Raw genomic sequence first — 12,616 nt, forward strand, 5'->3', positions numbered from 1 at the left:
AAATATTTTCACGTCTTATTCTTTTGTTGTCTTTTCTACAGCATAACCATCCTTATCACAGGCAATTTGGCCTTCACTTAAGCCCAAGAGAGTCTTTCTGCCTGACTTTGTCTTCTTTCTTTAATTCTTAATTTTCCTCTTCTTTTAATGAGAAGAGTAAAGTAAAAGAATTAAGGTCCCTTTCAGCTCTAATAACCTATGATTCAGTTTAGATCATTTGATAAGGATAGGTGATATGTATAAGATTTTATGGGTTGATATGCAAGTAAAAATAGGAAATTCTTTTAGTAATGCCCCCCTAATTCTAATTATTCATTATTTTTTTCTTGTTGCCTTTGTTCAATAAACTGATAAATGAATAATTCCTCTTTAAAAATAAGTCAGATTTTCATGTTCTTGTACTGAGTAAGGCGGGTTTTTATAGACCTTATTTCTGTTCCTGCTGCTATCTGAGCTTAAGTCATTACACTGTCATGCCTAAGATACTCTTTACAACTTTTAAGCTGGTTTTCTTGCTTCAAGCTTGTCCCCCAAAAAACTCTTTTTAGATTTCAATGAGTTATCTCCTTGCCGTAGAACTTCCACTGTTTTTCTGTGCCTATAGCGTAATGTCTACTTTCCACAATTTAACTTTCAGTTATCTCCCATAGTATATAATTCAGAGCACGATTCTCAGCTGCATGTCTTCACATTCCCTAATATGAACGCGGGCTGGTCTTTTCATGGTATTTTGAGTAACTATATTAGTTCATGACCAAGGTTGTGCTGTTTTTCTTGCTCTCCTGCCCCCCAGCTCTCTACTACCATGAGCTTTCCTTTATTTACCTAAATTCTGCCATTTCAAGTCCTGCCTTCTCCAAGAGGTCCTCAACAATAAATTTTCCCAGCATATACCTCCACTTCAGATTATTAAAATAAAATCCTACGTAATCCGCCCATAACTCTTACTATTTCACTTATTTTAGCACTTGTTTTGTTTTATTATGGTTTATTTGCTTTGCCTTTCCAACAGTTGTAAGCTCTTAGGGGGCAGGGGCTGTGTTCTGAACTTTTAAGAAGTCTATAGGTGCTGAGCACAGTTCTTGGCACATCATGGGTGCTCAGTAAATTACTTGTTGAATGAATGAAACAAACGCAGATACCCTTTCCTACAATATAAGCCAGAAAGTTAGTCAGTGTTACATGTGACTTTTCAGCGGTTACTTATGACTTCACACTGTTACCACTTATTCTTGTTTTTAGGGTCTGTCTCTACTGTTGATTTTCAATTTGACAAAAATGGAAGATAATTAAGATGAAATAAGTAATTTTTGTTTGGTGAATAAAACTAAAGAACTTCCATTTACTTTAAATTACAGGCAAATGTATTTCTGTCTGTATGACTTCATTGGTGATCATCTCTTTAAGTTTTACCAGATTTTTCCATACCCTAGGGAGAAATGATGATTTGGAATATAGGCCTTCCAGAGAAATCCAATATATTGATTGGTGTCTTAGATTTATCTGACTGTCTTGATAAATTGTTATGCTGTTGTTGCTTGTGAGTTATCCTCACTTTTGGGTGTTATAGGGTCCTTGCCATTGAATTGAACATTAGCCAGTGAAAAAGATTTTTTTTTTTAGCTTATCTGCTCGTAGATTGTTGAATCTAGGTAACTTTCTTTATGTATTTATATTACCTAGGTGAGTGCATTTTAAAACATAGATTGACCCATACCTACTGTGTTGGTATAACTTTTGGGCTGTGTATATGGTTAGATTTTGATAGGTTTTAGTTTCAGTATCTTTAGATAGCAACTCATTTAAATATGAACTCATCTATTCAAAAACTTCAACTAGAGTAGTATTTCTGAGTATATCGAGATTACTTGAAGAGATGTAAAAAGACCATGTCACTTTGGAAGAATGAACTGCACCCCTCCACCCCTTTGAGATTCGCAGGGTGCAGTATTTTCTAAAGATGCTAAGAAGTCTTGCAGAAGCCTTTTAAAACTTTTTACTTAGTATTTTTCGGTTTTAGTTGGCCATCTTCCTCTCCCCCACTTCCACAGTCTCCCTTGCCCCCCTGTTATCTGTTTATTTTGCTTTGTCTAGCACATTGCATAGAACTAACACTGCCTGTAATTAACATTTTGCGAGAAAAGCTGAATTGGGATCACTTACCCATTTAGTCTGCTCTTCAGGATAAAAGGGCAATGTGGAAATCAGTATTAACACACATAAATGTAACAGCTCATAGAGTTGTAGAGTGCAACAAATGTATTCATTAATGGTGAAATCAGAAAGGAAAGAAAAAAAAAGGGACTTCCCTGGCAGTCCAGTGGTTAAGACACCACTCAGGGGGCACGGGTTCCATCCCTGGTGGGGGAACTAAGATCCTGCATGCTGCGCAGCCTGGTCAAAAAAAAACCAAAAAAGATCTCAATGGGTTAACCTGTTGGTTTTTGATTGGGTTTGTTAGAAATGTTGATGACATGACTTCCAGTCATTATCAAGTGGTATATCAGTAGATAGTGCACATTTGGCATCTACTTATATCCATAGCTATGCACTTGAGTTTTTGTTTGTTTTTTTACCTAGAGAAAGAATTAGCCTAAGTTGTGAAGGTTTCTAAGTTGGAATGAGTAGATATACACTGTCTCATTTAAAGTTGTCATTAGTCTTTCATTCTTATTTCCTATTTCCATATCTTCATATTTCCATTGTCAGGTCAATTTAGCCAATAGACTTTGCCCATTTTCGTCAATAGACATTTAAGTCTCTTCTTGACCGTGTATTAGTACAAAGGTGAACACTATATATATATCATGCACTCAGGGAACTTACAGGTATCACTCAGGTGCCTGGCCACACTGTTTTCTCATCTTTTAACTGCTGATTTGACTGTCACGATACTTGTAGACATTCGAATATTTAGTGGAGATGAATCTTTTATATTTGTATTCTTTTTCTCCCTGGTCAAGTCATCATGTTTCTTCTACTTATTAAAAAAAGTTAAGTATAGTTAGCGGTTACTAAAGATGTGGTATTTTGTATGACAGGCTTGAAAGAAAATCCTCTATCTGCTTCTTTCTTACTTGGGGCACTACACTCAAAGTGGAAATCTGAATCTTCTCCAAATCTGAGTGTTGCTGTTAGCCGTGTCTCTTAAAGGACTAAACATGCCAGCAAGTGAGAACTGAGTTGAAATACAGTTTGCTTTATCTTAGGCTTTCATTTTTTTTTTTTAAACAAAATTTTCATCTCATTTATCTTAGACTTTTTTTTAACAAAATTCTCAAATCTTATTTATTAGCTCCTGATCTGTTTGGGTTAAGACTTTTTAAATTACCTTTTGATTAATGAATGAGCATTAAGTTTCTGTTTGAGAACGTGGGCTTGGTATACTTTCTTCGGTCATTGGGTATCAAGAAAGTTGTTAATTCTCTGAAAGATGATTTTTTTTAGTACTTTTAAGATCATTACATATTTATGATCATATATTTGTTGAATATAATAGAAAATTACCCTCTCTTTCCTTATACAGAAATAAGGGCTAGTCATAAAGTTGTCTACTACAAGTGTTTGAGTCTCTGCTATGTCTATGTAACTCTCTTCTGTACGAGTAATACTTACATAAATTAAACATGCTCTTTGTCCTAAAGGTGCCCACAATTGAGAAGGAGCTAAAAATTTTCATATGGACAAATATTTAATGATTTAGCTAGATATAATACTGAATCTAGTTTAAAGGAATTGGGGAAGAAGATAGTAATAGTCTTGTGTTCCTCTGTACTTGCGTTCTGGAGGGCTCATGTCCAAAAGGAGGTTTAGATGATTTTTAGAGTAAGTTTTATAAAATCTTTGATTCTATATGACTTGAGACACCACAATCTGTGTGTGTATCCACAGTATGTTTAGAACTTTTTAAAATTCAAGTGATACAATTCATTTTTATTCAGCTCCTTTTCTAAGTTTTTGTGTCACATATCAACACCCAGTGATTTTCTTTTTATATTTTCTGTACCCTCATTTAAGAAGTTTGGGGTTTAGCAAGAGACAGTGGACTAAATAATTTAAACTATTTACTTGCCTTTTTTTCACATAGTTTTGTTTTTTAAGGTTTCAGGGAATAGAACTGTGATACCTAATCTGTGTTAGAATTATAATTTTTATCAGATGTTTGTATATAACTGATTCATATAACCTATTGAATTTGATCCTCCTGACTGAAAAGTGGATTGGCTAGATAGATGTCCAGTTTATAGATAGGAATAGGAAGGCCTAGAGAGTTGAGTGAATTGTAAAGCGACATTGAAGAGCCAGCACTAAATGTGATCCTTAATCTGGGATTGACTTCTCATTACGTGTGTTGATTCCTACTGAAGGTGATGGTTTTACAGTATTTACTAGATGCTTTTAAAGAACCAAAGTGCCTAACTAACAGATAGCTAGGGAATAGATGAGAGAAGGGGCAACATGAGAGATACTTTCATTACATGAGTTGAAGGAGAGCAGTGGTAATAAAACAGCTTTCATTTATTGAGCACTGTTCTAAGTGCCTGTGTGTATTCATGTATCATTCCATTTAATCCCTACAACAGTCCTATCAGATAAGTACTATTTTTTCCCCCATGTTGCAGGTGAGGAAATTGAGGGTTAAGTAAAGTTGCCCAAGATCACATAACTGGTGAGTGGCCAACTGGGGTAGGAATTCTGGCAGTCTGAATCCAGAGTATACTCAATAGCTGTACTAGGCTGCTTCCCTATATAGCAGTATGAGATTATGCCATGTTACACCTCCTTAGAATTTGAAGGAATAGTGTATACTATAGTGAATTCTAAAGTCTCCAGGTTGAGAGAATTTAGCAAACTAAATAATTTTGAATACTGGCAGTTGATTTATTAAATGGTAAGGTTCTACTCCCTGTGGGAGCAGTTTGTGCAAATAATGTCTATTTTTTATCTAAATGTTTCTTATATAAGAAAATGACATGTTTTGAGTTTATATATAACTGTAGATGAAGAGGAAGTAAGGTTAAATGATTGTCCCAAAATTAAGCCACTTTGGGTTGTTAAGGACATGCCTTTAAACAGGTATTTCCATTTATTTCCAATTGAATGAGTATTTAGTTACATTCAAAGATGTAGTTTTTGCGTTTATTCAAAACTTAATTTTTTGCATTCATTTATGTATTTGTTTATAAGGTAAGTTAGTGGTGTAGGGAATAGTTGTTTTAAAATACTGTGTGCTTAATGTTAATAGCCTCTGTAGAGTGTATTTGTGGAATTGACTTTAGCACGTTTAAAAGGAACAAGTATAAAGGCAAGAATCAAACTTTTTAGGTAATCAATTTGTAGCTACAGGTTGGCAGCAAGAGTGATTTTTAAAAATCAACCAAATTCAAGAGTTAATATTTAGACAAAAAATAGGTTAGATTGTGTGATTTCTTTCCAGCAGGAAAAACTTCAGGAAATAATTATGAAGAAAAGAACTTTTGAGGTGCCCACATGAAGATGTACACTTTTGTTTTCATATCCTAATAAAATTGGGCTAATTTACATTTTGTATAACTAATTTGCTGTAGCACTGATAGGATTACTTTTATTACTGTACCTTTTTTTATAATTCAAATATCTAGAGTGATCAATGAATCATGCTTGTTTTTATCTAACATTAGACATTTTCTAAACTGGGATGCTAAGAATGACTGAGCGGATTCTGTGGTGCTCCCTAGTTTTTACTCATTTTTAATTTTCTTCAAATGGGTGATTCTTAGAATTTTCAAGAGATTCTTCTTGATTTAACTTTTATCATTAAAAGGAGAGAAATAGAAACATCACACAGATCATTGGCCACTTTGAATAAAGCATATCAAGTTGTATATCTGAGTTACTTTTTAAAGGTGCCAAAGTGTCCATTAAATTTAGATGTTTAATATTTTAGGCAATTTAGCTTACATCTCACATATATGTCTTTCACCCATAACCATTCTTTCTCTGTCTCCTAACAACTGAAATGCTTAATTACAGCACTTAATATGTTTGCCAAAGTAGCTTAAATGGAAATTTATGAAGCTCTACAAGGTTATTGTAATTTTATAGCGTGCTTCACAATAAGCTTAGTATGAGCTACCACTTTGTAGCTTTAAGAATGATCTGGCTTGTGGAATTTGTTGTGGCATTACTGTAGCAACTATGTTAAGAATTTGTCCCTGTAACCATTTTGAACCAACATCCTGTTTTCATTGAATTTAAGATGTCATCATTGATGAGACACTCCATTATATTAGGTGCCCTGCGTGAGAAAAAAACAAATGAGAAGTCTACGAATAAAGCTGGGATGCCAAAGGGCTATTCCCTCCGTGTGAAGCAAGAAGTAAATCTGCTATGGAAAAAAGGACAGCAAAGTAACTTGAATGTCTCAACTTTGTTTATTGGGCAAAAGGAGGGAAAAATCACTTCTGATCAGGATTTAAACCACACGCCAATTCTCTCATAAGCTTGCAGCCTATATTCCCATTATCAGTGTGGTGTTAAAACAAGTAAATAAATAACGTAGAAATTTTTAATGGTCTCAGGTTGATGGTGCTGCCAAGTGACTGGCTGAAGTCAACACAAATCTTCTGAAAGAATTCAACTTCAGTCAGACGGGTTGACACATGCATCTCCATATTAGGTGTATCCTAGAATTAATGAAAAATGGAAATCATAACATTTCCGCAAAATAGATTCCTCAAGCTTTGGGAAACAGGCCAAATTCTTGTAATAGCTTTTCATAAAAACATAGTATTTTGCATATTTATATTTTTGTTCTTTGGTTTCATGTTAATAACATCACAGTTTTGCTTTAGAATTATCTATTTACTTTTAGAATATTTGGTTGTACATAATTTAAGAATCTTGCCAATTTTCGTCAGGTTGAACAAGCTTAACTAGTTGCTACCCCTCAGAATTTACAGAGATACAGAGGGAGAATTTAGCTTTTTATTTGACATTAAATCTCATTATATAACCGATACCATGAGTTCTAGTCTAAAGGCAAAGTTTTGAGATGTTTTAAAGTTTGAAGTGTGGGAAGAAGAACAATTGAGAGAACTCTGTCAAATTCTGTTCGTTAATGATTTTCAAATATTGTTTGCTGTGTCATTGCCTGGTCTAGTAAACATTTGTTATATGTAAGCTCTTTTGTGCTTTGGTTTTGGATGGGCTTTGATCACTGTGTCTCTTATGAAGTAGAGTACTTTAATTTGAAATTACATTTATTTGTACAGTCATTTGTACTGCTATCGTGTGGAAATGCTGTGTTGCATGATGGAGATTTTTCCCCCTTTTTAAATGTCTTTAATTCTTTTTTTAAGATTTAGCACAGAATTCTTCTAATTTACATGTTTAGTTTTAAATACATCATTCCAGAAAGTTTGAAAGTAGAATGAAAAATAAATAACCCATATTCCATCTCCCTAATTATCATTTTTGGTATATTTTATTCCAAATTTTATTGTGTGTACATCTCTGTTTAAAAATTTTAATCGTAGTGTACACACAATTTTGATTGTGACTTTTTTCTCTTAACATGGAGTCAGAAGCATTTTTCATGTTGCCACAAAGTCTTTGTAGTCATAGTTTTGATATTTGCTTAATGTGGAATTTCTTTTTCTTTTCTTTTAATTGGAATATAGTTGATTTACAATATTATGTTAGTTTCAGGTGTACAGCAAAGTGATTCAGTTATACATATATATGTATGTATCTATATTCTTTTTTTGGATTCTTTCTCATAGTTTATTACAAGATACTGAATATAGTTCCCCGTGCTATACAGTAAATCCTTATTGTTTATCTATTTTATGTATAGTGGAGTGCATCTCTTAATCCCATACTGCCAGTTTATCCTTCCCCCCACAATTTTTAATTCTTATGAGAAAATACTTTGATTCATTTTTCTCTTAAGTTTTCAAATTTCAGGTTCTCCATTTAGATTAGAAGTCTAGTTTTTGGACATGTTATTAGCTTTTGATTTTATATGCAGACCATTTTAATAGCAGGCCATTTCTCTCTGTGGCCCACCGTGCTTCCCCCCATAATTAGTTAGTTCTTAAAAGAATTCAAACATATTTGCTATTAGCCTAAAGCAGAATTAATTGTGAGGGTATATCTGTTGAGGGGAGAAGGGGAAAAAGCCTAGTTCTCATTCTGTTAGTTTGAGTTGTAGATGCTTGTCACTGCTTTGTTTTCAAATTCTGCACTTTTATTTTTGTCAACTATTATTTGACCTGTATTTCAGGTTCTAGTCACATTTCTAGTCAAGTTCTTGTTTAGTGATGTTTAAACAGTTTATTGAATATTTTGTGGAACAAAAAGGCTTTTTTGGTTTTTTCATCCATTAGTACCATGCTACTTCATTTTAATGATAATTTAGCCTGGTTTTGCTTCATGAGTTGACTTTCAAAAGTAATAAACGTCAGTGTTCAAGTGTTTTCTACCTTAAGTAGGCTTTATATATTCCTGTTGACCAATATGCTTATTTCTTTTTTGTTGTTCCTATTTCTCAGATTGTTCATTTAATTTAAAACTGTTGAATAACTGGTTACCTTGTTCCAGGACCTATGATTGTTTTGTATAATTTTATCTCCCTTCATGTTTTCCTTACATTCGTTCATATTAAGATTAAAGTTATGATATGAGATTATACTAATATATGTGAACATTGCGTCAGAATCCTTTGGAAATTTATGTTAATCTTCATGATTTTTATTCATACTAAGTAGTGAAGATTGATTCATAGATTTGGATAACAGTTATTGGTAGATGAGTTTAAGCCCCCAAACTAATATATTCTTTCCCCAGATATGCATATGTGTATGTGCTTTATTAAGTTTTTCTTTATAAGAGACAGCATAGATGACTTGAGTTAGAAAAATCTGTTTTTTATGTATTTGTTTAAAGTCACTGAATTATAAGCACCTTTGAGCTAGAAGTTTTAAAAAGACCAGATGGCTATAAAAATTATTTAATCAGATATTAAAAATCAAAGGTGAGAAACACTGAAAAATTTTTTTTGCCTTGCTCCAAAGAAGAGAAAAACATGGGTGTTGAGTTAAAATTAAAAGGAAATTAATATTCTTAAATTTTAAGTTACAAATAACATACCATAGTCTAAACTTTTAAATGTATTAAAATAATTATGACAATACATATAAATAATGACATAAGTATTAAAATAGGTCATTAAAAAAATACTTCATTCATTCAACAAGCACTTACTAAGCATACTATTCATGTAGTGTAGTATTCACTGGGTTTTAATCCTAAGTTGTACATATTAGTTTTAATAACCAGATAGATTCTTAAAATCCTATTAGGTGCTTTGGTCTTATATAGTAATCTTTTTTTACTTTTGTTCTAGATGCCTGGAATGATGTCTTCAGTAATGCCTGGAATGATGATGTCTCACATGTCTCAGGCTTCCATGCAGCCTGCCTTACCGGTAATCTTGTGAAAGTAACTGTTTTCTGTGATGTTTTGATTTCTTTTGTCTATGAGATAACATACGTATTTTGTAGGCAATCATGTTAGCTTTTTAAGTGCCTCCTAAGTACTACACGATGGGAATTACATGGACTTTTATTTTTAGTTTCTTGAATCCAGGCATTTACATTTTTTCCTATATTTATATTATAATTGTTGTACATCCTTAGTTACTAAGTTAATTCTACATTAAACAAGTCTAGAATTCTAAAAAGCATAATTCCTTAGCCAGAAGCACTTTATTGTTCTTGTAGCGTTCTAATCTGAAAGAGCAGACGTTTGCTTTACCATATACTAATTAAAAATTGATAGGATGTGATTTAATACTAGATCCTAAATTTAGAAATCAGAAGATTTCATTTGAAATCCACATTTCATGAGACTTCAGCTGTGGCACATTACTTAGAAAATCTTTGAATACTCTTATCACCCTTATTGGGTGGTATAGCAATATAGAAATCATTATGATATTCAAGTTAGCATGACTTATTTATTAGTTATAATGAACAGATGTGGCATACTCCACTGGGGTAGGCTTTCAGTGTCGTATCCAAAACCCCTAGGGCCAGATACATTTCAATTTTTTTTTTTATATTATAAAGTAATACATTGCATATAGTATATAATAATTATGTAAAAATTTCCCACGGGATCTTGGGCCGTGCACTTTAATTTCTAACACAATATTTCTAAAGCAGAACTTAAAGATACTCATTCTGATGTGGGATAAATAAGACTGTAAACAGTTCATATCATTCAGGATAGGTTTTGCCACTGATGAGTTTTGGTGCCAAACTAAAAAAAAAAAAAACAACTTGTTTTTCAGAGCTTTTTGGATCTTAGAATTGTGGGTAAAGGGTTGTGGATCTTTATATAACCGATAATTATATAAATAAAACACTTAAGATTAAAGTGCTTCAGTAGTCCCAGATTACTGCAATTTTTTTTTTTTTTTTTTTACAATTTATAGCAAGCTCAGGGAACTGAGATCACTAAAACTTAACCAAGAATCTTTGAGTCAGTGGCTAGAGAATTGATACATAGAGGGGACTGATTATGCTTTAAGAGAATCGTATATAAAATACAGTTTAAGCAAGGTGAATGTTACTAATTTCATTTTTATTCTTACAGCCAGGAGTAAATAATATGGATGTAGCAGCAGGTATGTATACCATTTATGGTGATATATATTAGACTTAATTTGGACAGTAGCAACCGTGTTACAGTGAGGAATAAAACAGTGTCTCTTGGGCACTATAATCAGCTCCTGATTCTTTTTTTTTTTAAGCAATGGAAAATGGAAATCCATAAGAAATTATCACAATTTTAGATATTGGAATTCTGAGACCAGATTTGATCTTCAGATATACTTTGGCCCACGGGATGTTTTTAAATTTTATAATTAGTTGCTGACATTTAAAGTCTGCAGGCTTACATAAAGATTGAATTTATCATTCTATACAAAAATTTAATTTATCTTGAGAAGTTGGATGATCTGAACTTTTATTATTTACAGTGGTCTTTCTCAACACAGTAGATACTCAGAGAATATTTGAATGGAAAATTCTGGTTGAGTCCATATTTGCACTCAATATTGCACTCATTTATTGCACTCATTTATTTGCACTCATTTATTGCACTCAGTAAAAACTTTAGTGTTTATTCCACTAAACATTGTGGAATGGGTAGCTACTCCATACTTCAGATATCGAGCATGTGCTCTCAGACTTCTGGACTACTTCACTCATTTTTCTGATACCTGCTTGATCCTTATAGTCATTGCAGTTTGTAAGCCCTGTGATAATATATTTTTTTCAGCTAGTTACCAATAAGTGTTTATTATGACTAGTGTGACTTTAACATATAATAATGCTTCAATTATACATGAATAAGTAATGTTCCATGTAATTTAGTATTCCAGATGGTGAACTTTGTCCCATGATTATGCCAAAACTTTTTTTTTTGAACATTATGGGTCGAAATATGTTTAAAATGCACTGTGTGCTTTCCTGGAGGTTTATATGGGCCATAACTGATCTTTTTAAGATGTTTCACAGATTTCATTCTTTAAGCTGTAATGATGTTCTGATATATCAATACCTCTGATATATCAATACCTTAGAATAGTATTTTAGCCTATTTAGATATCTAGAGGTGGTTACTATTACCCTAAATAATCCTGGAAAATTACTTTAAAGTTTTTTTTTTAGTTACTTTTAAATGCTTTGACTCTATTATTGATGTTCCATACTAGCTTTTTTTAATTGCTCTCTGTATATATGTACTTAGTTGTTTCCTTTTTACAGTCTCTTGTTTTTTTTACATATAGTTTTAAGCTACTAGTTTCCTAAATTAAAGATTATTCATATGAACTTTGTGACTAATAGGGATTTCTCCTTATGTCTTAAGATGGCTTTGATAGTTTAGGACAGTACCATCTAATAGAACTTTCTGTAAGTGTAGAAATGTTCTGTAATCTGTAGTGTTGTATACAGTAAACACAGCCACATGTAATTATTGAGTACTTGAAATGTGGCTAGTGCAAAGGAGGAACTGAATTTTAAAATTTTAATCTTAATTTAAATGTTAGTTTAAACAGGCATATATGGTGGCTAAAGGATTCTGTATTGTACAGCATGTGTTTGGAACCTAGATAATTAAACTTGTCAGAAATCTAAAGCATAGAATCAGAGTTCTGACACATTACTGTACTTCAGCAGTATAGCAGAGAAACAGGAATTAGTTAAGATAAACACCTATTTAGCAAGAAAAGGAGAAACAAAAGGCAAGGGTGTGAATACTGCTCAAACAGCTCCCAAGTGAGTTTGCACATTGAAAGTTCAAAGTGCCAACTTAATTCTGAAAGTGCTTTGCACTATCGATGTTTTTCTTGTGGGAAAGAGAGCAAGTCCATAGGTGATATGGGACAGTCTTAGGATATTTAGTCTGATGGGATGAGGAGGAAAAAATAGTATGAATAAATATTTTAACACTGTTAACCTAAGGAGAGCATAATTTATCACATTGTAATATTGTTCCAAAAAATTTTTTTTTAGGTACAACATCCGGTGCAGTAAGTACCTTTGGAATATATTTATTTCATTAT

At 32.6% G+C, this 12,616-nt stretch overlaps 1 protein-coding gene across 10 annotated transcripts in view; it reads left to right on the forward strand.

The window, feature by feature from the left end:
* The window catches only part of PRPF40A (pre-mRNA processing factor 40 homolog A), a 54,697-nt gene that overhangs the window by 4,676 nt on the left and 37,405 nt on the right, over positions 1-12,616 (forward strand). For 9 of the 10 annotated variants that reach the window (XM_019922583.3, XM_019922585.3, XM_019922584.3 and 6 more), the window contains exons 3-5: positions 9,389-9,469; positions 10,642-10,672; positions 12,567-12,583. In XM_019922583.3, the coding sequence (XP_019778142.1) occupies positions 9,389-9,469; positions 10,642-10,672; positions 12,567-12,583 (129 nt within the window). Of the gene's footprint in view, positions 1-6,266; positions 6,390-9,388; positions 9,470-10,641; positions 10,673-12,566; positions 12,584-12,616 lie in introns of those variants that run through there. The other variant, XM_033860187.2, reaches the window with a different exon arrangement.

Source organism: Tursiops truncatus, chromosome 7, assembly GCF_011762595.2.
Source record: "Tursiops truncatus isolate mTurTru1 chromosome 7, mTurTru1.mat.Y, whole genome shotgun sequence".
In the NCBI taxonomy this organism is placed as follows: domain Eukaryota; kingdom Metazoa; phylum Chordata; class Mammalia; order Artiodactyla; family Delphinidae; genus Tursiops; species Tursiops truncatus.